Raw genomic sequence first — 25192 nt, 5'->3', positions numbered from 1 at the left:
AAAGGACAAAACAGCCAATTTGGCTGCCTACATTCCAGGTTTATGCCCGTTCAATATTAGTCTCCAGGACGGAGAAAGATACTATGTTCCATTTGCCGTTCTGCGGTTAGCAGCACACATTTCTTGGCTTTGTCACTTTGGGCGACGGTTTCTCAGGTCAAAATGCAACAAAACATTACAAATACCCGTGTTCCTGTGGACATGAGAATGTGGACCGCGACTGAAGGATCCCTGGTTTGATTCCCGTGGGTGACACGGGCGATACGGCCCTTGAGCAAGGCAACCCATCGCGCCATTCATTTTCTATCCCGTTGGCCCTTATTCGGGTCCAAGTGAGTCGGACTCAATGCGCGCCGAATCCGTGGGTAAACTGAAGGGGTTTTACGGTACTGAAATTGATGCCGCATGATGGCGGCAAGAGAAATGAAGCTCTTCAACTCACTTCAATGGTTCCTTGGCACCAAGGTGCCGCCAGATGGAAGCTGCCCGGTTCGCCCTCCATTGTTCCTAATGCTTCGTTAAAAAGCAAAATTTGGTCCTTGGAGGAGGCTGCTGGTGGAAGAAAACGGACGGCAAAGCTTGCATCATTCAGTACGCCCGTCGTCTGTCGCGTTGGGGTGACAAATGAAGGCAAAATGGACAATGTCAGCGTGTCCTTTGTTCAAGTTCCTGCCTGTCTTAAAATAAAAAAAAAAAAGAATCGAGAGCACTCCTGAGTGCTCTCGATTCTTTTTTTGCAGGAGGGGTGGAGGTTGCGTCGGTCACTGGTGGCAGGAGCTCGGGCGGGCGGGCGAGCCGGGCAGAGAGGGCGAGCGGTGGACGGGCGAGCCGCTCGGCGACATGCGAGGGCTGAGCTCGCCCGTCTGCAGACGCCACAGCAGCTCCTCGTTGGTGCGGCTCAGGCGCTTCTTCTCCGTGCTCTCCTTCTCCACGTGCACCTGCAGGTTGGCGTTCTCCTCCGACAGTTGCCTGCTCACGCGCGCGAGACGTTAGCGTGAGCCCGCGCGGCAAACGAGGAATTCGCAAAGCCAAAGTTTTGTCATGGCTTCCTTTTAGTTTCGTTTGATTCGGGGGGTTTTTCTTCCATTTATGAGTTATTTGTCAAGAGCACGATTAAAATTTTAAAAAAAAGGTTTGTACCTGGACACGGCGAGGTTCTTGTCGATGCGTTCCTTCAGGTCCTCGTTCTGCTGCTGCAACACTTGCACTCGCTCCTCCAGGTGAACGTTCTTTTCAGCCTGCTCAAAGACACATGGCCAGAGCGTGCGCAACTTTAAATTCTTCAAAGGAAAACATGTACCTATCAGGGAATAAATCACCACCACGAAAAAACGGTTCATGTCGTGGTGAAAGCAATTCGGAAAATTCAAATCTTACTATTTTCTCCAGCTCAGTAATCTTCAAGTCCTGCTGATGGATTTGTTGGTTCTTCATCTCCAGAACCTCCTTCAGGCTCTTCAGGTCCTCTTCGATGTGTTTGTAAGGCGCCAAAGCGTCCTGCAAACATCACATCGACCTTCAGCCAACGCAGACCTCCGCCAAGGTCATTTCACTGGAAACCATTTGTCTCGTTTCATTGAAAAAAAAGAAAATCGGTCTTGTCATACGCATTCGACACGGTCACGAGTGTTAACTCACCTGCCTGCAAACACATTTTTCGGATTAGCCATAGTTTGTTTTCACTACGATATTTTGTTCTGTACGAAGTGTAAAGGACTCACATAAATATTCGCTTGTTAATTACTTTGACAGGTTTTTGTTTTCAACTGTTAACATCCTGTTCATGCCATGCTTTACTTTTATATTGTATTCTTTTTCTGCCATGGACTTTTATTTTGGTGCTTTTCCGGTAGTTCAGGAAGTGCCGATCAACATGCGATCTAATCACGTCGAGACGCTTTAAAAAAAAAAAAAAAGGAGAAAGGTGTTTCGTGTATTATTTATATTGCGGTTACGCTAACGATAGCCGCTCGTAGGTTTTGTGCAGCGTTGCTAGCTTTCTGTTCGAGCTAACATTTTCATATGTCCATTTAAAGTTGTGTTAAATGACTATTTGCCTGACTTTAAGAATCTTCATTTATAATTGTTATTGTTCTTTTCTTCGGGTGTGTCCACAATGGAAACAATACATCTTTAAGGAATAAAAACCTTTGTGGAATATCAGTACGCTTCGCCATGGTTTGTCTGGGTTCGCTAAATAAAGATCTTGTCGTATCTGGTCGCCGTTTCGATCGTGAAGTTCGCGTCAGACCGCTCAGTAGGGCACTGGAAGTGGTGTGGATTCGTTTGAAATAAGCGCAAACAGGAAGTGCCGTGTTGGCGGCCTAAACTCTGCCGACTTGACAGCGTCGAACAAATCTGCACCTGACAAGGTGTTGAGTGTCGCATCCCGTCTGATGGACACTTGCCTTTCGGCGCCTAAACAACATGTCACAAACGCAGTTGATTTTTCTCTCACCACTATCTGGTCATCGGTGCTCTTGCGGAGGGCTTCCTCGAAGCGCTTGGCTCGGTCCCTCAGGCTCCTGTTCTGGAAGGTCAGCATGTCCACCTGATCCTAGATCGGCAAACGCAACCACGGACCTCATATTTCAGTAGACAGGTTGAGAGAGCACCTTGGGTTTTGAAAGGTACATCAACCCGCCCGCAATACTGAGACCTTCTCATCATGTTTGGAAACGTTAGGCGCCAGGGTGATTCCAGGTATTAGAGGAGCAAGTGACTGCTACAGGTAAGTGTTATTGCGTAAGAAGTTGCGAAAGGCATAAAAATGAAAAAAATGTAAATCACTTCATGTAGTTCAGTCCTTTACTCGCGCTCGAGCTGCCACATCCAACATGGCAACGTGTCTATCTGATGTTTGTGGCTTTCACCTGTAAGGAGAGTCTGATCTTCTCAAACTCCTCCTCCAGAGACTTCCTCTGCTGCTCGTGGGCCATCTTCAGATCTGACACAGCACACGTAAGATGAGGTTGCTTTTCGTTTTGTGTCGGTTGTGTTTGGGTCCTACTTTTCACGGTCCGGTCGTGCTCCTCCCGCAGGGTGGCCAGCGTGTCGTTGTGCGTTGCCTCCATCTCCACCAGGGAGGCCTCGTAGTTCTCATTCATCTCCGCCATCTGTTGCGAGGATGGCAGAGAATGAAATCCTCTCCATGCAAATATATTAGGACCCAGGGGCGTGCGGAAGGCGGGCACCCAGCAGGGGGGGGGGGGGGGGGGCGGGGTTATTTTTGAGCGACTGGCAAAAGATGGGATCAAACAGTTCTTTTCATTCATTGTTTTACCACGTCACCCACAGGAAGAAGGAACTATTTTGCGACCCCCACCAACTCTCCTCCCCAACTATAAATGCTCTCAAAAATTGTTGGTGATGCACCTCTGACAATGAGATTGCCACTGCCACCTACTGTAGTGGATGTGTAATTACACGTTATTCTTGCACGGGGCAAAAAAAAAAAAAAAAAAAAAAAAAAAAGTTCCCTGAAGACAGCCTCGAGTGTTGTCACCTGTTCCCGTTGCTGCAGTTTGAGGTCGTCCAATTGGGCGCGCTGGAGGGCCCGCAGGCCGCGCGTGTCGGCCGAGTGGCGCGCCCTCAGCCGCTCCTCCAACGCTCCCAGCTGGACCCGCTGCTCGGCCCGCAGGCCCCTGAGCTCCTCCTCGAAACGCCGCTCCAGCTCCTGCTTCTCGCGCTGCAGCTGCTCCCAGTGGGACACGCTGAAAGCTAGAGTCGCACGTCACTCAGCATCTCACTTGACGCGCCAAAGTCAGACTTTTGAATCACGCTTCGGCAAGATGAAAAATGAAGGTAGCCCGCTCTCGAAGTGTACGGCGCCAAACAAATCGGCACAATGAGTTGGATTTTGTTGAACATTGGTGCTCATATTCAAAATAGCTCAGATCAGAATTGAGCAAATGCAATCAAAACGAATTAAATGTGAATGTTTGTCTATTGTGTTTGTGTGTGGCGGCGCTGCTGTTTTAATGCAAAGGCCAATTTCGTATCTTGAATCCAGCTATTTAAAAAATAATAATAATAAAATCTGGAAAAAACGCTACAAAGCAGGTGATCAGGTTACAAAAATGCTAACAAGCGAGGGGAAAGGTAAGTAAGACTTTTGTCAAAGCGGTGGCGCTAATCTCAATAGCTAAAATGGAGCATCATAAATAACAATATTCAAGTATATACGATGGACGGAAAACGGTGAAGGTAGTTTCAAACGAAATCAATGATGACGGCAAGGTAGCAGATAGCTAGCATATGGCATGTTTGTCACTTACCCACTTCATCCCTGATCCTGGCGAGCTCCTGGGACAGTTCCCGTTCCCTCACCGCTGCGCTCTCGCTCTGCAACACGGCACCGGCGTTATGTTTTGGTTGAGTTATTCAGGATTCAAAGTGAAATCATGCCCCGGACATTTTCAAATCCATTTTATGACCTCATAGGGGCTATTTTGGTTTCTTACTCATCATCACCGAAGCACAGATCCCCGCCCACCCCCACCCCGGCGGCCCCGCCCTGCCCCCCGCTGACTCCGCTCTCTGGAGAGTCACGTGACCCGCGTCATGATCCTCCCCGCCCATCCTCGCTATGGCAACATCATCCTTTGACAAGGCCACAATTGATTTCTTTATGAGTGACCGAATGACACCTTGGAAGGACTCCGTCCGCGCTCGACAATGCGGATCACGCACGCACTGAAATAATCAGCTGGTGAACCGTGGCGAGTGGCGTGGCGCCGCTGTGATGCGCTTTGGCAATGAACCCCCGCTGGCAGATGCTTTGCTAACCGTATTGCTGCGGGTCAAACAGACCCACTTGAATGCCACCTCGATTTTTAGACGTAAACATTTTGGGAGTGGAAGGATAAAACTTCTTTTCAATCGTTTTTTCAAAGTATATATATTTTTTGAAGTAATTGTTTTTTAATTTGCAAACACTCTAACCATCCTGTTATGTTCCCCGGTGAAAATGAAGTGTTTTGAAGTTACTGGGGTTTTTTTTGGTTTGTTTGTTTGTTTTTTTAAGAAAAAAATTCTAGCGCCTTTATTTTTTTTTCTTATTATTACTAGACATTGTTTTTAAATACTGCAATTTTCATGTATTCCCCTTTCTCTCTGTATATATACTATATACATATATATATATACTGTATATATACATGTACATACTGTATATTCCCTAGGGCTTAAAAAAATGGTAAATTTGACTGACACCATAACAGGAGAGAAAGGGGAATACATGAAAATTGCAGTATTTAAAAACAATGTCTAGTAATATATAATAGTATATATATATATATATATATATATAATGAGAAAAAAGTCTAATTGGCCTTTAGTGATTTTCTTGTTTATGTTTTGCATTTTCAAAATATGTTTGAATTTGCAAACACACATCTTCTCACCCTGTTTTTTTTTAAACATTGTATTCCACATGTTCACGTTATTTTTGAAAGTCAAGGGACTTCTAATCCACGCCATAGTCAATTATATTGCCTTGCCAGCGACAACGGTGGGCAGAAATACACAAATCAGACAATTTCTTCCTTTGCAAATACTATACACAGTGTACACCCCCCCCCCCACCCCATCCCAACTATGCCATCCATCCTCCGCGCACACGCATTGTTTTCCCTCAATTTGACCTCACACAAACACAAAGATTTGCAAAGTGTTTCCAATCCGATTGGCCAAACAGGAGGGTTCAGACTCATGAGCCGAACTACATCAAGAGCGAGCAGAGCAGCAAGCCGGCAAACCAGACTTCCGAGAAAAAAACCCAAAACGAACCGGGCTTTGACTCAGCACAATCATAAAACAAAACAAAAGCAAGCACACACATACGCAATCGCACTTTCCTCAGAAGGGATTCTCCACCTGCCGGCTTTACCGTGCCCTCCAGACAAGGCGGCCGCGAACAGCGATGGCCCATACACGCGAGCAGACTGCAGCATCCCTTAGCCGGGAAGGAAGATGCGGAAGGAGGAGGAGGAGGAGAGTTTGCCTTACCTCAACTGCTTGCGTCTGGAACAAAGACTGGGCAAGCCCGACTCAACAGAGCACGCCCCGTTTTTCTCTCCTTAACCCTTTAAACCCCCACTAATAGGCTACAAATGACAAAAGCACACACACACACGCGCGCGGTGCGTCTCAATTGCATCTACAGGGGATGACTGAAATAAAACAGTGCTTTGAACTGCTTATGTCAAGTACGACTGAAAAAAAATACTTAGCTCGTTCAGTATGAATGCAAATGTTACAATACAGTAGCATAGCAGGCCTAGGTGTCCATCAAAAACAAGGCCAAGACTTAACAATGAACGCCGATATTCGTGGGGGATGAAGACCAAGTCCCACCCCGAATAATGAAAATCTACGATTAATCGACACTCCCTTATAACTCCAGTCAACTTATAAATTTCATTCGCTGATTCTTCACAAACCACGAGAGAGAGCCTGCGTGCTGCCCCTAACTTGCAGCTAGGCTAGGTGAAGATCTGCCACTTTCGAGCCACGGTCGGACGACGCTGTCCGAAACACTTTTATTACTAAAGCCAAGGCAAGTAGTGCCGTGGCGCGAGCGACAATTTGCGCAAGCTAACTAGCTATAACAGCGTTTGCTTCCGAAAAGCGGCGCATACTGAAATATTCAGCAAAGCTGTCAACTGGTGACCATTCCACAGCCGGAATAGACTGCCGCACAGCCACAATCCAAATGAGGACAAGCGCTCTGGAAAACGGATGCGCGCGGAGTTGGGCGCGGCCGCGCATCTCGCGCGCGAGCACGCACCTTGTGACAGAAGTGCTGCGTGGTGATGGAAAAGACGCTCATGCACAGCGAGGCCTTCTTCAGCTGCGCCTGCAGGCTGTGCAGCTGGCGGGCCTGCTGCTCGCAGCGTTCCCTCAGCAGCTTGATGAGCGCCCGGTCCACTTCCTGCGACGACCCGCACCGCCCGCGCACTGCAGCAATGCGGGGGCGGACAATTGGTTTCACTTGCCAGGCCACTGATTCATAACCGCTGCTGCCGAGTGACATCATCCGGTGTGCAACGGGAAATTATACCGTATCTTACACGTAACGTATTTGAGTCCAGTCTTTAGATGTCGGTGTAGTGACAGATAGAACTATGAAACATTCTTCCTGGAAAAGAGTAGTCAAGTCAAAAAATGTTTCTTTACATGAATATCTTCTATTCGCAAGTTGAGCCCTTCGGCACTGTGATGTCGTTTTCAGTCAACAGCAAGTGGTAGTACGAGACAAAATGACCGCCTGCTGAGATGAATTTAAAACATGTCGATTTTGCTGCGTGGGGGCAAGAAGATGGTTTGACTTGAGTTGACTTTTAATAACTAATCCGATTTTTTTTTCTTCTGATGAGCGTTTACAACATCGTTACGAAAATATGAGCCCCTACCAAATAGCTGTGATGGCAAAATAAAGATGGTTACGTTTTCTGAAAGAAATTCACAGCTCAAAGTGTTTGGAACCACGATCCTATTTTTTTGGGGGGGGGGGGGGGGGTTCCTAATGTAAATTGTAATCCTGACCTACTGTTCACTATGTGAAGGAATCTCCTCCAACCTCAAAATGTGACCTATTTTCACTCATTGATTTTTTTTGTCCTCTCTTGGGCTTCGACACGTCTTACTGTTAAGGCCCTCTCAAGGCTGACGTGTGTTGCGCCCAAGTCATGAAGCGGGATGACTGTCGGTTGCTAGGGCAACAGCGAGCGGGCAGGCCGCCTGGCTCTGGTAATAAAGTGCATGCCCAAGATGGATGATGATGGAAAAACTGGCTACGAGTCGCTTGTACGGACCAATGAATATGCAACCCCGCCCCCCCTGCCCCCAACACACACACAATACGTGATACAGACAGTCAATGCTGCACACACACACTATATACAGTCGAGTGCAACGCGATCAGCAAGGACTCACCAGGGGATTGAGGCTTGGGCGAAACCACTGCACATTTTTGGGGGGATGCCGCCTCTGATTCCTTCAGTGTCTCTTTTCTCCAAGCTGTGATGTGAACAAAACAAAGTTTCCGTTATACCATCTCTGACCACTGAGGAGCGCAAACGAACAAACACTTCGTTCGTGTCATGCAAGGTTTGTACAAAACTGTTTTTCTCATATTCTCTTATTGCTATGGATCATATCAGTACTCTCAAGTGAGAGACAGTCAAGTGTGCTGACGGAAATTATTCAATTTCACTTCATTTTTCCTGGGAGTAATAAATAGTCAGCGTGAAATAAAGTATGGGTACAATCAAACCATGATGAACATATACCAATTTTTACAATTTACAAGAGTAATGTGACAAGAAGAAAGAAGTGCAAATAATATGAGGAAAACAACATCAGCTTTTCTTATGAATGTTGTTTTATTATAGGGGGTGGGGGGGGGGGACACAAAATGTTTCTAGGATGAATGTTTATTTCGGAACGGTTAAAGATGGAATGTTACATGAAAAAATTATTTTCTTCATGGGTGTTAAAAACATCCTTTTTTTATTTTAGGAAAGAACTTTACAATAATTAATTAGCCTTTTTAAAAGTTTAATGAAAAAAAATGTAGTCAGATTTTTTTTTTAGGACAAAAGTGTGATGTTACATGAACCCATTTGTATGTTTAGGAAAGTAGTGACGACTGTATATTCAATTATGTTCATTTTACGTTGGCACACATTTAATTTATGCGATAATAATTTCACAACTCAATTCACAAGTGCTACTTTTGCATTGTAATCATAATGACAAACATGTATACATGTCATCGCTGCTGACGAGATGTTTTTCACCCAAATTCACCGGTAGGAGAACAAAAGCATCGTAATTATTCATCACATCTGTCAAGTTTCATTAGCGAGAACATGTTAAATTATTAACAAGGTCATAAAACGCGGGAGGCCCAACATGTGCTCCCTGCAACAATCCAGCAGGGAGCGCCCCCTGTGCAGACAGGATTTTTTTTTCTTCTGCTCAGTATAATTGGAAGTGGGCTGAGATTCTCGAAATGGAGTCGATGAGAGAAGCAGCACATGCTGCTCAGTCCTTTTTTTTTTGGGTCACAAATTATTTTCCATGCCCATTGCCTAAAAATAATCCCTCTTTGTCTCAATTATGATCCAAATTTTGCTAACTGCGCTGATTTCAAGCAGCCCGAAGGCCTACTAACAATAGTTTGAAGATTAGCGAGACAAATTGGGCCAGTTTAAAATGTTTTCTTTTGACCCACTTTTATATTTAATTTGATTTATGACCATTTGGGGTAAGCACAGCATTTTAGCATAAGCTAAAATGGTAAACGTCAAATGACTTACCTGTATACTATCACATGCGCCAACTAGAGTTGGATATTTGAGAAATGTAAATTTGAAAGTTATTTGCCAATATTAGTTTCACAAGCAATTTGGCTATAACATTAATTGCCAGCTCTGATAAGCAGTTTTGTATGTATTTATTTTATTTTATTGATTTTTTTCGAAACGCACTAAGGAGGGGCACCCAAATTTCGGTGTATGCTATACAATGACAATAAAGGCGATTCTGATTCTGGTACAATAACAATAACGCTAATGTGAGCCAAATTGAACAACGGCAACATTATTGATAGGGTCAGATGAGCGCTCGCTAACATTTGCTTTAGCTATAAATGACATCACTTGGAAGCTACAATCGGCGGAAGCGATATAGTTCAACACAAAGTGAAGTTTGCTAAAGTCAAGTCAAGTCAAGTCAACAGTATTTATAGAGCACTTTCAAACAGCCATCGCTGCATACAAAGTGCTGTACATGGAGCAATTTAACATGCACAATAAACAGTAAGACAAATCGGTAATAAAGGCGGTAGAAAGCACCAAACAGTAAAACCAAGAACAAATCTAAGTCATGCTGAGTCGAATGCCAAAGAATACAAGTGAGTTTTGAGGAGGGTTTTGAAGATGGGCAGCGAGGAGGCTTGCCGAATGTTTAGTGGGAGGTCATTCCAGAGAGAGGGACCAGCAACAGAAAAGGCTCGATCCCCTCTGAGCCTCAGTTTAGTTCTTGGTACTTCTAATAAAGTCTGGTCCACAGACCTGAGGCGCCGGGCAGGTGTGTAGGGGCGGATGAGCTCAGAGAGGTAAGGTGGCGCGAGATTATTCAGAGATTTGAAAACAAATAAGAGGATCTTGAAAATAACTCTAAAATGAATGGGGAGCCAGTGAAGGGATGCCAGAGTAGGAGTTATGTGCTCCCTCTTACGAGTACCAGTCAAGAGGCGAGCGGCGGCATTCTGGACCAGCTGAAGGCGCTTAATGGAGGACTGGCTGACTCCAAAGTAAAGGGCATTGCAGTAATCGAGCCGGGATGTGACAAAGGCATGAATTACCATCTCAAAGCTATGACATCATTTGTTAGCCGCTACGATTTTGGCACATTATAGCTGTAACTTATCAACAGGTTGACATTTGTTATAATTAGCGAATCAGAGGTGCATCTCAAAGGTAAGGGTCATTTTAAAACCCACAAAGACAGGAATACATTTGCTTTGCACTTTAGCTAACTGATCCCATGGTCAAACATTATCTCAACTTCATGACGTGAGATGGTTTGGGACCATTTAAAAACGAATCGTGGGTGGTTTAAGACAAGTAGCGATGGGGATGGAAAAGTGTCTGATGTCCAAAGGTTTGTCGGAATTATTCCACAGTCGGTTGGGACTTGAGACTTGTGAGTGGGACATATACAGTATGTGACTTCCTTTAACCTCTGGCTAATAGCGGGTTGAAGGGGAAGTCAACCCCAAATTATTCAGTGTGATTGTGGCGTATGAGTTAAGCAGTAAAATCCACATGTTTTTGTCCATCTCAGGGGGCGGACATTTTGCCACTTGCATCACAGTTGCTCGGGGCTCAGGTAACAAACAATCATAGCTCAGCAAATTTAGGACTTCCCCTTCAGGCTAGAGCTTTAGCCATAGCTAAAGTTGACAAAAGTGAAAACACATCATGACTCCGTCTTAAATGTGGCAGTTTTTGAACAGATAGGAACTTACTCGGTGTTGTTCGGCAAGTATTGCTGTCATTGGACATGGACGATACGCTCCTCATGATGCCCCCAGTCGTCACTCTGGCAGAGAATCCCGGAGGACGGAGGCCAGACTGGCCTGATTTCAGCAAAAGGTTCCTGGGGGAGGTTTCCGGACCTGACCTCCTTTGCTCCCCTACAAGGACAGAGAGCAAAAATGCTGAAAGTAGCAGCAGGTGAGCCACCAACGACACCTTGAAAGCGTCTCACCCGAAGCTTCCAGGGAGCCGTGAGCTCCAGGTTGGCTGAGCATCGCCAATGACGACTTTGGACCGGTTTGCTGAACTCGTGTTTTGGCTGTGGGTTGTCTAGTGACAGCGCCCAGGCCCAGCTGAGGCCTTGCGCATCTTGGGGAGCGGTAGACGCTGGCTCCATCTAGAGAGGTGTGCTGCGAAGCGATTGCAGAACTTTGATTTAACCACGATCGAGCTTGAGTTATAACCCGAACCTCGAGTGAAATGAGAATCCATCTGACTTGAGGGGCAAAGTGTCTAGCCCACGGGTGTCAAACTCAAGGTCCGTGGGCCAGATCTAGCCCGCCACCTCGTTTTATGTGGCCCGCAAAAGCAAATCAAACGTGTCAACTTCCACGATGCGAGCTAAAATCTGGACCAAAATTCAAAATTCTTATCTGTCATAAATAAGAAGGACATTGCAAGGATTTTCTTGCAACCAAACCCGTCATGACAGTAACTTAAACAAAAGTGGAGTAAACCGTTAAAATTGACTTCTTTATATGGTTTCAGTCAGAACGGCTCTCCAAGGGAAACGGTAACCAAAATATGGCCCGCGACAAAAAATGAGTTTGACATCCCTGCTCTAGCCCAACCCTGGACTGACTGTAAACAAGGTCTTACCTCATGGGGACATTTCCCAGGGATGTCCTCGTGAGTAGCGCCGCCGGCTCCAGGTTTCAACCCAGCGGAACAATGCCCAGACGTGTCCTCCCCGTACTTGTCAAGGATGGAAGAGCCGAGCACCGGTGAGCCTTTCGAGAAAGCACCCACCTTCAGATCCGCATGAGCCGGCGTACTAGAGTTGGAGGACTGTTTTGAGTGGTGCGTGGTGCCTTCAGGCGGCGTGTCGGTCCCTCGCAATTTTCCCGCAGGACTCTTGCGTATGCAGGTGATGATATTTGGACGGACATTTTGGGGCTTGGGCGGGGAAGCGGATCCCCTGGTGTCAGAGTCTTTCTGAAAAGGACCGACAGGTTTGGGGATCGCGCTAGCCAGACTGGTCTTGGGCACCCGAACGCTTTGCCCCTTGGCTGGAGAAGCTGGGGGTTGCTTCCTGGGGGACGCCGGTGTCACTGGGCGACTGGAGCTTCCCCACGGCTTCCTTCCCTCCAGGCTGGAGGAACGGGAGACATTCTCAAAGGAGTTCTTTGCAGAATTTCTGGTGTAATTTTCAAAGGACAGCTGCTTCTTAAAGCTCCTCTCGAAGGAGTTCTGTTTTTTCAAGGAGTTCTCAAAGGAGCCTTGGTTCTTGACAGCTTTGGGCTGTGCGACTTTCATTTTACGAGGGCTCCCGCTCTCGTCTGCTTGTGCGTTTTGATCAGTTGTAATGTTTCGGACGGGTGGTGTCTTGTGATCAGCGGCTCTCTTTGTGGCTCTATTCTTCTGGTTATTGTTCCTGTTGCGCTCATGGGCTTCTGGCGCGCGATCCTTGGTGGAGTTCAAGTTGAGATCCACCCAGGACTTGAGAAATTTCTCTCCGTTTTCAGTCCGGGAAGGCAAGGGCCTGCCCTGGTTGTCCACATGGGTCTCAGTTCCTGGCTCTGTTGCGGTCCTGCTACTTGAAGGCGGCTGATCCTTGCTGCGCTCCCTCAGCCCAACAAAATCCTCTCCGTCCTCCACCAGGAGGGCCTCCAGCTCCTGACACTCCAGCATCTCGAACTCTGCCAACTCGGGGTCGTCGCACTGGGAGTCCGTTCCCCAGATAACCACCTTGTCGCACTCGGACACGGCGTCGCTTCCGGCTGACCTGCCGACACTGCCGGCCTCATCATCTGCCCCGATGTCATTGGCGTTCCCGTCGGCTGGCGCTTCCTTCGCCACGTTGTCGTTCCTCAGCGGCACCGCTCTCTCGCACATTTTGGACTCGGCTGTAAGTCCGCCTCAGGAAGGGCGGGTTTACCTCTGTGTGCTTCGACACAGTTGAGGGACCATCATTCCAAGCTCAGGACCTGATCCTGGAAAAATAAATCAAGTTACCTACTTTTGCGCAATTTTGTGATTTTGCCCTTGCATCGTGAATCTTTAGTTTATCTGGGTTAGCACATTTTCCTTCCTGACATTATTAGACCGTGGTACATCTAGATGTACATTTCGAAACAAACACACTGGCTTGTCTTTATTCCGGATGATGCTCGGCGCAGGAAGATAACAGCCCAGATGAGACGCCTTCGCAGCTCCGTGGGAGACGCGGGAAATTTATGTTCTCCTCCACACGCTTCCCCTGAACACATTTCCACCTCCGCCTCCCCTCCCCCTCCCGGCTCCTTATTGTTGGGCAGGTCATTCTGCCACCTGCCTGCTAAAATAAATCTCCTCCTTCTTGCTCTGCTTATGCAACCTGAGAGCTTCTACTTGCAATTAACGTGCAATAAAGCTGCTCTGTGCAAAAACATTTGGCTTTATGATTTTGTGGCTTCACGTGAGCCTGGAAGCCTCATAAAATATTAACGCTGGAAATGGAGGACACTTTGGTTTTTGATGCTCCGCTGGCCCCACCTTCTTGCCAGCTAGATGTGAGGCTAAACATTACGATTAATACAAAAACCCCAAAGTACTGTACAGTATTTTCAGGTCCCCCCGCCACAAAAAAACAAACCTAAAATACCATGTGAGCACAAGCCACTTTGCAAAAGTGTCCCCCACCCCCCATTTTTTTAACATAAAGATTTTTAGTTATGCAATGTAGAAACAAAAAAACAAAGGTGAGACGAGCTACCTTCGCAGAAGCACCATGCACACCACCATCTTCATCCTCACCTGCAAGCTCACCTCAAATCCTCATTTTAGCACCAATAAATCAACGAGGTAGACAAGGAAAGTTCTCACCGCGCATCTCGAGGAAAAGCATCAGTTGATCATAATCGTGACAAGAAATACGCACAGGCTGCAGCATCCCGCCAGAAAAAAAATAACACGCAGGGAGGAAGAGGAGGAAGACGAGGGGGGATGCAACGCCCACCTTCTCACGGTCGCCCTCTGGTGCTCGTTTGTGGAAACAATTCCCTGCATGTAATGTGGATCAAAGTCGATAAATTGGTCAAAATTGGTCAGTTGGTGTGCTTGTTTATTTTTGGTGACCTCCAATTAGCGTCTAACTATTCAGTGGTATCTGTGCTGTTTTTATGGCTCGGCTTCAGATAACAGGTGAGCCCTGATGGACAGAATTTGATGAATCAATTCTAAAGTACATATTTTGTTCACATGGAATATGTAATTATAATATATAAATATATATGTAAATACAAAAATTCAAGGTAAAAAAATAGTAAGTAAAAGGAACTAAAATATGATACAAACTATAAAATATTTTTTTAAAAAGTAAATATTTGAAAAATGGGTGATTACAATACATTTCTAAATATTGAGTGGCACTTGTTCACTTCACAATATTCACAAAATTTGAATGCTATAACTCAGGCAGACCTTCGCTAAGGCCCAAAATATCAAATGTATATGCCTTCATGTATGCACTCACAAATGGCTGAACGTATTCATTAAACCCGATGTATTCATTCCTGACAAATTGTAAAAAAAAAAATCTTGGTCATGGTCACCCCCTCCACCCAAGTAGAAGAGAAATCTGCAAAGTTAAAAAAATGAACACAGGTTATGTAAGAGAAAATATGTACAACAGATGGTCTGTTAAAAAGCGTGTCTAAAGATAGAAAAAAAGTGCTTTGTTTCAGCTGCGGTCTTCCAAAAAGTTTGTCAGCTGCCTTCTACTCTTTGTTTGACCGGTCTCATCAAATCACAGCTCATCCCCGCGACCGTCCAGTTTGCATTCCTTGTTCCACTCCGCCAGCGCGCTGTTACGGATGCCATAGCCGAAGTAGATGAGAATACCTGAAAAAGAACATTTACAAGAATTCTTTAGTGTGTCCATCCTGTCAACCCTCTTCTGCTATTTTGGGCAGCAAAAATCTCCACCCTTAAGCTAACTTGGAAACGGACATGGTGGGACTGTTGGTAGTTTTGGAGTTGCAAGGTCAGTATGGCAACAAGCTAACAATGCTGGCAAAGAAACTCATATATATTTTTGCCATTAGCAGAGCACCGCTTGAATAATTTGCTCCGATTGTAATCTGTAAAAGGCAATTGGAAGATTGACAGTGTTCCTGGCACCTCTCACTGTCCTTTTTCTGATTACAAAAAAATGGGTTTTTTGGAGTTGTGAATTGTGAAGTGGCCTGAATTGTCCATGAGGGCAGCTTGCTGGTCGTTTGCTAAAATATTATAAATCAACAAATATACAAATGGCAATCAAATGTTTCACCCTGCACCATAACAATTAGCACCTACAGCCACGTGTCATAACAACAAAAATCGATAGTCCACATGTTATATAGCCACATCTCTCAGCAGTAAGCACCTATAGCTAGGCGGCATAACAATAAGCACCTATAGCACACGTAGTGACACATATAGCCGCGTGTTGCCACCTACTGGCACTTCATAACCTTGTGTCATAATACGCACCTATAGCCACATGCTATAACAGAAACTTCAAGCCACATGCCATAACAATAAGCACCTGCCGTCACATGTCAACAAAGCAAACCTACAATCCTGTGTCATAACAGTAAGCACCGATAGCCAGGTGCCCTACCAATAAGCACCTAGACATGTCATAACAATATGCATCTATAACCACGTGTCATAATAATAAGCACCTGTAGCCACATGCTATAACACTGTTATGTCATGTGTCTTCACAACAGACGACGATAGCCATGTCATAGCAGCGAGCAACTTTAGCCGTGTGTCATAACAAACACCTATAGGCACATTTCATAACAATATGCACCGATAGTGGTGTGCCATAACCGTAAACACCTATAGCCACAGCTCATAATTACAGCCTATAGTTACGTGTCATATGAGGACCGACAGTCATGTGGCATAACAAGAAGCCCCTGTAGCCATTTGTTACAACGGTAAGCATTTAAAGCCATGTCATAACAATAAGCACCTATAGCCATGCAGGTGGTGTAGTGCACCCATGGTCCTGACAGGAGCTGCGTCATCAGGTACGTATTGATCAGCATGCTCACCAGTGGGATCAAGGGCACCAGAGGGACCTACAAGTAGACACCAAGCACGTTAACCGAGATTCCAACTCAAATGTTCTCCGAAGAGTTGAAAAGGGAAGTGAAGAAATGATCACTTTGAAGGTGAGCTTGGTCTTGTTCTGTGGTTGTCTCCACACCACAGCGGTGACGCCCACGCATGCCGTAAAGATGGCGCCCAGGAGGATGGGACACCACGCAGCTTTCCGGCCCGTGACCGCCACCGCGCTGAACAGGAACGCCAAAACCACTGCCAGACCAAAACCCAACTCAAGAAGCCATTTTAGGAGTACTATACAACACTCGGTTACAATTTTAAATCGGGTTTTCTTTGGTTAAAAAAAAGTTCAACACCAGAAAGCATAAGATTTTTTTCAAATGTATTACTGTGTTGCAAGAGTGATTGTATTAAGTTCATACATTTTAATTGTTTTATTATTATATGACAAATACACAAATACTCGATTTATCATACACAATTTTCCCTTCATAAATAGCGTTTTTAACAGTATCTCTTATAATTTATGACTTCCAGCAAGTAAATGCACACAATATTACAATTTAAAATCATTATCGATTGTTTACCTGTTACTGTAAACGTTTTCAATTTCACAATGCTCATTTTACTCCACGATGGTTAACACACAGCGATCCAAATTTAACATGAATATTGTATTCATTGCATTGTTGAAATGCAATTTTATAAATGTGAATGTGATTTTAACGGAATCACCGTCAAAACGGAACTTTGGGAGCTAATTTAATTTACGTGCTGGTTCTTACCAAGCATGCTGGTGCAAATGGTGACCGCGAAGCCGGAGCGAAGAGTGGGTTCTTTATCCGGCTGGAAAAGGAGCCACCTGATGGTGGCGCAGAAGTCATCTTCTCTCCGGATGGTCCTGTCGCCCTTGGTTTCCACCTCCTCCTGTTGAGCGGCCGTCTCATCGGTGGCGCTCTTGTCGGGCTTGTACCTTCACACCACAGATCAGTTTAGACCTGACGTTGGACTTCATTGGACCGGTAGTTCTCAACCTGGGGGTCCGCAAAATAGTTTACAGTTTTCCCCTGTTATGATCAGCAATTTTTAGCAGGTTCTTGATGGGATTTCCCATTTTTTATACTGCCTCTCAGTAGCGTCATGTAATTGATATTTTTACTTTTACAAAATATGTCGTTGTCCTTGTTAAGATGAGATAAGTTTTATTCATGCAAAAACTTTTTGGTCATAGCATTTTTTCTCCACAAAAAAAGAAAAAAAACAAAATTTTGCCTTCGTAGCACTCTGACTCATTTTCATTCCGATGGCATAAGTTGAATTGCCGTCAAGTCAAGTACACCTTTATTGTCAAATGTGCAGTATGTGCAAGATGATGCCCTCAGAAAAAAAAAAAAAATCCCAAGTGCCTCAAAAAGTTGGCGCACCCCTGCATTTGACGGACGTACCTGAGCATCAGCACGCATGCGGCGACAAGCGTGTAAGCCAGCAGAGCGCCGATGGACATGAGGTCCACCAGCTCCTTCAAGTTGAACAGCATGGCCATCAGGGCTGCGGCAGCACAACAACAACAACAACGCGTCAACTGCGCGAGTCAAGTTTGAACATTCAAATTTCAAGTCACTGCGGTAAAAACAAGAGCAAGTCCATTTGAGTCCCTACAAAATTTCAAATCAATTCAAGTCATTGTCAGGAATTCCTAGATGAGACCCAGAGGTCCTGCAGCCTCGTCAGGAAAAAAATGATCCACATGGAAATTTTCTCCCCGGTTCTTGAATTAAAGGGGATGTTGTATCCAAATGAAAAATTCCAATACACTGAGCAAAAAAAAAAAAACTACGGTCGAGTAGAGCCTTGCGTCTATTTGCGTTTTTCGACTCACCCGCGACAACACCCGACACGACGGTTGCGATGACGGGCGTTTGGGTGCGACGGTTGATTCTGCTCAAACATTTGAAGAACAGGCCATCTTCCGCCATGGCCCACATCACTCTGGGCATGGGGAACATGGCGCCTAGTAAACTACACGCGGACACAGCAAAAACCAGCATGTCAATACAAACACGATCTCTTTTTTCAAATATGGATTTTTTTGGGGCGGAGGGGGGGGGGGGGGGTGGGGGGCAAGACATGAAGCATATTCCTTGTATGAATACGGCATCTGACCTGGTGGACAGTGCGCAGAGAGAGCCGGCCGCCACGGCGTTGGTGGCGATCGGCCAGCCCACGTGCGTGAAGGCCACCGGCAGCGGGTTCTGTCTGTCCAGCAGGTAGTACGGCACCAAGACGGTGAGGGCTGTCGACACGCCCATGTACATCACCAGGCAGATGAGCAGCGAGCTAACAATCCCGATGGGGATGGCCTTCTGTGGGTTCTTCACTTCCTCACCTGGACGGCAGAGGTAACAGTTTCCATTCATTTCAGCCATACTTTAAAACGCCACAAGGTGGCAGCGTGGCCCTGCAAGCACCTTCCCGGTGACTCGCCAGTACATGTGTGTCATGTGTCTCTTGCAACATCATTTTTCTTGTTCCCCCCCCAAAAAATCTGTAACGTAGCAACTTTTTTTCCTTTGGTTTTCCGACGGGAAAAGGTTTCCACCCACCTGTCGTGGCGATACATTCAAAGCCAATGAAGGCGTAGAAGCAGGTGGCGGCCCCGGAGAAGACCCCCATCCAGCCGAAGGGCATGAAGCCCCCCGCGCCCAGACTTTGCTTCAAAGACGAATGATCGGTTGTACTGAAAACGCAGAAAAAGACTCATCAGCCGAGAGGATTCAGTTACGTTTGGGGACGAAAAAGTCATCTCGCCGCTCACTTGGGCGAGGGCGCGTCGGCGGCGCTGAGGATGTTGTCTGGGTGCACCTTCCAGTTTTTGGCGTCCCCTTTGATCATCCCGCCAACCATGACGGACATGAGAACCAGGATGTTGATACTGGTGAAGATTTTGCCCACCAGCGCAGACTCCTTCACGCCAAAACCGAGCACGCCTGGAAGCATTCAATATGTGGCAGTTTTTAACCATTTAGTAAAACTTGAAAAGTCAAACAAAAACAATCTTTTGATCATTAGAGAAAAAAAGGCTGGGTTTGGACAAAAAGCCATAATTTGACCAATAAGTAGAGATTTTTTAAAAATATATAAAATCCGGGCTAAGCAACTTTTTTTCTCTCAAAACTTGGCATACGTACAGCGTTAGCATCACAGCATAATTGCCCAACTCACGTGTAACTTCATGTCACATCATCAATTAAAAAATGTTCCCAAATAATGTGTTGTGGGAAAAAAAAGTTTTTCTTTGAATTAATTGTGAATGTGTAACTTGAAAGTGCTATTCAAGTCATTGCAAAGGTTGAATCAAGGCAACTGGACTTTTTTTTTTTTTTTTCCATGACTCAGGCAATTATTCTACTCGGGAAACGTGATACTCGTTTCTTTACAATCGGGACATTCTGACCTGTCACAATTAGGACGAGAGCGACTGAAAAGACATCAGGGTGATCTGAAAGGACACCAGGCAAGTTCATGGGTATGTTGTTTTTGCTCCACTTCTCGATTTTGCCTCCGATGAGCGTGTCAAAGGTGACGCTCCACGTTTTGGCCACGCTCGAAGTACCTGTGGACAAACGAGACAAAATCAATTCAGGGCAGGAACTTTAGCATCTGACCTCATTGCAGGCAAGTCAGTCAAGTATTTATTTTTTAACCCAAGTTGAATTTGCCTGCCAAATGTGGTGAAACTTGATTGTGGGAAATCACACTAAATGCTCATGATCCAACCTCATGAATTTCTAAAATGTCTCACCAATGGCATACGAAAGGAGGAGATTCCATCCGGTGATGAAGGCCAGCAACTCTCCGGCCGTCACGTAAGTGTAAAGGTATGCTGAGCCTGTTTTGGGCACGCGGGCACCAAACTCAGCGTAGCACAGGCCGGCAAGGATGGACGCCACCGCCGCAATCAGGAAGGACAAAATGATGGCGGGTCCCGAATTCTCTTTGGCCACGTTGCCGGCCACCACGTAGACCCCGGCGCCCAGCGTGCTCCCGACACCCAGCGCCACCAGGTCGAACGTGTTGAGGCAGCGCGACAGACGGGTCTCGTCGCTGGTAGAGTCCACCACCTTGATGCGCACCAGCTGCCTCCCGAAGCTCTTCAAGGCTTCTGGAATCATCGCGCCTGAGGCGGGATGTGGACTGTTGGCAAAACAACACACGTTTGTACCAAAGTATTAGGACCACACACACACACACAAAAAAAATACACATTACATATCGTCAGTTGTTGATGAGCTAGCTAGCATTAGCTTGAAAACACAGTGCTTTCATCACTTTGCATGCCAGTATGCTGTGAACCAACAACAACAAAAATGCTAAATAAGCTAATCACAACAGGAAAACTGCCCTATCAAGAGATCGTAAACCTCTTGCACTATGCGACTGAGCACTGTGCATCTACCGGTGCGCTGTAACAGAATCACTGTGACCCTGCATTGGATTTTAAGGACTCCACATACAGTAAACAGAACTATTATTTTTTTGGTGGAACCACAAAAACATGGTGCAATTATCAAGGAAGAGGTGTAAGGCCACAAAGAAGAAATGTGAGAAAATAAAAGAATATTTTGAGAAATCTTTGGCAATGATCGATCGCCATGTTCAAGGGCAATCGGATTCTTCCTTGACAATCACATGTCGTTAGTGGTCTGTGTCACCGTTTACAGTGACACTTTTCCTAGCTTATAAGACCCCAAGATCTTGATCAATCAATATCTCAAATAAGTTGACCTCCGTCTGTCTTTAACATATCATCCGTGCAGATTTTTTTAAAAAAAAAGTAACCATTCACAAAGTAAGGTGTACACAGTACTGATGTTTGAAAAAATAGAGCAAAAGTAAAAAGTCATCAGAAAAATAAATAGTAAGTATAGGTACCTGAAATATCTACTTAAGGACAGGAACAAAGTATTTGCGCTTTGCCACTTCCCACCACTGGCTTTTACTGCTGTGAGGCGTGAGGGTTCATATCGTGATTCATGACCATAAAGATGAGGATTCTTAAAATGGGTTTTAAATTTTCATTTTCAAGATCCTCCTACACCCTTAGTGAATCAGGCATTCGTCAAGTTACTGCCATCGCTCTCTCTCTCTCAATAACTGGATCCCGCGAGCACTAATAATTCTTTCCATATAACCATCAGGGAGTTGCCTTTTTCCTTCTCTCTCTTTTTTTAAAGGTTTTACCTTACTTTTTACATAAGACCAACTCAATAAGTCTGATATTGGCGCAGAGAAAAAGCGTTGTTTTTGGCGCCACCCGGAGGAGGAGAGCCCACCTGCAGGGGCTACTTTACCAGAGCCTACTTCCAGTACAGCTTCAACAAGAGCGGAAACATTAACTTATTACTATTTAGTTCACGTTTTGGCATTGCTCCATTTGTATGTCCTCTCTTTATTTATAACTTTACAGCATCGAGAGGCCCTTGGACGTCTCGGTGACGTAATCGCTTCAACGTGACAAGGGCTCGCGATAGCCTTCATGCTGACGTTCAGATAAACTCGTGCATCTTTTTGAATCTGCACTTTCGTCTTCTACACAAACCATTCATGGGCTGTGTAACAAACACAACGTGGGTCCACATGTGCATGTGCGTCATTATAATACATGCATACATATCTGTATCTATTTAATATAGGAAGATGTTTTAGCGAGTGTGAATAGTAAAATGATCTACTGCGAAAATGTGAAGGTGAACACCACCCTGCCGGCCATATTGGCAAGGGCAACCTTGACTTTAAGGCATTGCACGGACATTGAAAGTCAGCAGATTTTGAAGAGGTTTACCTTTTTTTGTCAATGGCCAGGTTTGTGCTGTTAATACACAACATCAGACAAAAATAAATAAATACAATTAAAAATTAAAACAAATATATCTGCGCACGTCGGAGGCAGTGTGTGTCGTTCCGACCGACGTTCATGTGTATGACAGCGGGACCATCTATGGCCGTTACGTTGGGGTTGGTCCGAAATAAGACGTTTAAAACGACGACATTCCCTCATCTTTCGTCTACGTTAAGAACCTGACAAATTGTACATAAAAAAATATGGCTTGTTAGACTGTACTCACTGCCTTCAACCAAAAGATGGCGCTAACGACAATGAAGTAGCTTTTTAGTAATTAGATTCCCAAACCTCGGACAGCAAATAGTAATACAATAATAATAATAAAGGTAATAATAACCCCCCCCCCCCCGCTTTAGCTTTACAAGTACCAAATATTTTTCCGCTAAAAAGGGTGGAAATTTGATAATATTAAAAAAAACACACTCACATTATGCAAAACGCCAAACTCAACAGCGCCTGAATACAGAAAAATACTTTTACTTGATGAAGAAAACATCATACAACTATTCTTATGCGACCACTACGTGGAGTGATTGAGCCCAAACTGAGCTCAATCACTGAAAATTTTCTCTCAATTCAAAGAATGTTTAGTATTTGGTGCCTGTTGAGCTAACACAGACGTGAGAAGTATTTATCCTCATGTTTAAACAAAAGCATGCCACAAACAAGTGGCATTGCAGAGACAGTGGGACGTGTATCCATCCAAATGCGATTTTTGTAAGTACATGAAAAGCTGACATATCCGTAGACTGTATATGACACAAGTATAGGGTTACATTACTCACACACACGCGTACACTTGGAGTGAGGATTGAACACCCTTTTTATCTTCAAGTGGAGTTCTTGATAATATATCACACGTGGGTAAGAGTGTCGCTTTGATCGAATAAGTAGAGCATACTTCCATGCGCACACGCACATTGCCACAGCCACACAAATCTTTTTTTCCCCATTTATATATATATAAATAAAATAATAATAATAATATAAAAGACAATATAAAAGACAAGTGACTTTGGGGTTATAAAGTGTAAAAAAATTGTACAGAGGAACCAGGAAAGCAATGCCAGTAGCGAGATGGCACATTTTTAATGTTCCACACTGCAAAAATATCACTTGCAATGACAAAAAGGTCCAAAGTGTTGCTCATGCAAATATCCTTTCATTTTTCATGATTCCTTTTGTTTTGTGCAAATTACGTGTTTAGCATGACAATGCCCCCACAAATGATTGAAGTGCTCGTAATACTGATACAATGCCACGTTACCATGAGGGTACCCTTAAAGATGCTTAAAAAAAAATGGATTGTGACGTGATGTGCGTACGTTTTTTTGCACGGATCCTCAAGAATACAAAATTGACTAATGAGCTGGACACGGTTGATGATCATTCATTCCCCAAAACTTAAGAGGAAGTAAGCCATTTTGGTTTGAAGCAGCCATTTTGGGTGAATTTCAGTGCTCCAACTGAAAGAAAATTCGCCCCAACCGGAAGCAACTTTCCTATTTCATTGTTCCCTGAACCCCAAATAACTTTTCTTTGTGTTTTGGGTCAAAATCTGCATCCACATTTTGGAGACGTGCCTTCTATTTTATTGTGGCAATTTATTCCCAGAGAAGCACAACGCCGATTGTGCCGAGGCTGTTCATTCAGGCTTTGCAAAGTGCTAAACTGACAGCAGGCAATCTTATTAACCATTCAACTAACTGTATTAAGGGTACCCTTATTGTCAAGTAGCGCCACGCAAAAAAAGAAACCATACATCAGCATCCAAAAGTGCAAAATAAAATGCGATCATCCAGGATTTGACCATGATTATTATTACGAATCATTCTTTATCTTGTTGTGTTGTTGCTTCCCCGCACCCGCACTTGGGTTTTACAAGACAACACTGAACACGACTAAAATCCTTTGGCCTGCTGGTGGCGGATAAACTCGAGCAGCGTTTGACGTCCAAATGGACTAATTAGACACTCTGTGTGTGTGTGTGTGTGTGTGTGTCCTTTAATAACAGTAATCGATCTCTTCATTGGCTAGCACAATGGCGGTCCTGCAGGGGATGTACACCTGGGGGTAAAGAAAAAAAATGACACAAGTGAGATGAGGGTTAAATGGTGGACCAGGCAAAAAGTATTGCCCGCCCCCCACAAAAAAAAAGAAAAAGAAAAAAAGCTACTGTCTTAAAATGTTGCCCATCTCATTTTTTGAACATTCTTGCATGTTAACGAAGACGATAAAAAAACCCAAAAATGCAAAACCCAGAACCCAAAACTGAGCTCTCATTGTGCAACATCGAAGCGAAAAATGTCATGTGGAGGGCTAAAAATGTAAGATCGTGGGCGCGTGTGAATATCAGGTACCCGGTACAATACGTATGGCGGGCACGCAACCGCAACGTACGCACGTATTTATTTTTAGAACAAAGCGTCAGTTGCTAATCAGCTCTTTGATCAATCTGTTTGATATTCCGCGCGCGCTCGGCGGGCCAAGAGCCACCGAGCGCCATTAGTCATCTCATGGAAGAAGGAAAGAAAAAAAGTCAGGCAGACATAAAACAGCCCTTAGATTTCCCCAAAGAGTCGCCGGAGCGAGAGCCGTCAACAATTCAATCAGGTAGTGAACTTTCCAAGCGCTGCTGGGTCTCTTTGGCGCCCACCGGTGGCCTAAACGGTCACGCGGGAGCAACGTTAGGACGCTAATTGTTTGGTTTGCATTTGGGCAAAATGAAAAGCAAACACAAAATAATTAGGGTTTTTTTTCCACACAGGATTCAACCTGACTTAAAATGAATTATAAAAAAAACAAGTTCAACAAAACAATGTGGATAACAGTTAAATGTTTCATGCATAAATATTTTCTTTTTGGGAAAGTGCAACATCAATATTTTGGTTTTATTTTAAGGGAATTGCTACTTTGT

The 25192-nt window shown here is 44.9% G+C and overlaps 3 protein-coding genes across 6 annotated transcripts in view; all 3 read right to left on the bottom strand.

The window, feature by feature from the left end:
- Positions 1-741: 741 nt before the first annotated feature.
- Positions 742-14294, bottom strand: mtus2b (microtubule associated tumor suppressor candidate 2b). 4 transcript variants are annotated; one of them, XM_086125815.1, is made up of 14 exons: positions 14026-14294; positions 11931-13264; positions 11284-11461; positions 11042-11209; positions 7939-8022; positions 6791-6960; positions 4278-4344; positions 3506-3720; positions 3011-3116; positions 2874-2947; positions 2459-2557; positions 1378-1497; positions 1141-1241; positions 742-969 (listed from the first exon to the last, which is right to left on the bottom strand). In XM_086125815.1, the coding sequence occupies exons 2-14, from the start codon at positions 13164-13166 to the stop codon at positions 762-764; spliced, it is 2826 nt and encodes a 941-aa protein (XP_085981941.1). In that variant the 5' UTR covers positions 13167-13264; positions 14026-14294; the 3' UTR covers positions 742-761. The 4 variants fall into 4 exon arrangements, with proteins under 4 accessions (XP_085981941.1, XP_085981942.1, XP_085981943.1 ...); XM_086125816.1 differs by having other exon boundaries at positions 14067-14294; XM_086125817.1 differs by having other exon boundaries at positions 14136-14294.
- Positions 14295-14461: 167 nt separating this feature from the next.
- On the bottom strand, positions 14462-20618 carry LOC147196918 (high affinity cationic amino acid transporter 1-like). Its single transcript, XM_086125819.1, has 11 exons — positions 20176-20618; positions 19828-19986; positions 19189-19360; positions 18977-19110; positions 18537-18759; positions 18253-18392; positions 17819-17921; positions 17159-17346; positions 16474-16625; positions 16279-16387; positions 14462-15152 (listed from the first exon to the last, which is right to left on the bottom strand). The coding sequence occupies exons 1-11, from the start codon at positions 20543-20545 to the stop codon at positions 15058-15060; spliced, it is 1845 nt and encodes a 614-aa protein (XP_085981945.1). The 5' UTR covers positions 20546-20618; the 3' UTR covers positions 14462-15057.
- Positions 20619-23326: 2708 nt separating this feature from the next.
- gbe1b (glucan (1,4-alpha-), branching enzyme 1b) overlaps positions 23327-25192 on the bottom strand; it is a 48754-nt gene continuing 46888 nt past the window's right edge. Inside the window, exon 16 of the mRNA XM_086125264.1 lies at positions 23327-24342. Within this exon, the coding sequence (XP_085981390.1) occupies positions 24280-24342 (63 nt within the window). The 3' untranslated portion in view covers positions 23327-24279. The remainder of the gene's footprint in view (positions 24343-25192) is intronic.

This window comes from Hippocampus guttulatus, chromosome 12, assembly GCF_054856545.1.
Source record: "Hippocampus guttulatus isolate MCC_2025c chromosome 12, RoL_Hgut_1.0, whole genome shotgun sequence".
NCBI classification, from domain to species: Eukaryota; Metazoa; Chordata; class Actinopteri; order Syngnathiformes; family Syngnathidae; genus Hippocampus; species Hippocampus guttulatus.
The sequence above is the reverse complement of the archived record's forward strand: the minus strand, read 5'-3'. Positions and strand labels throughout refer to the sequence as shown.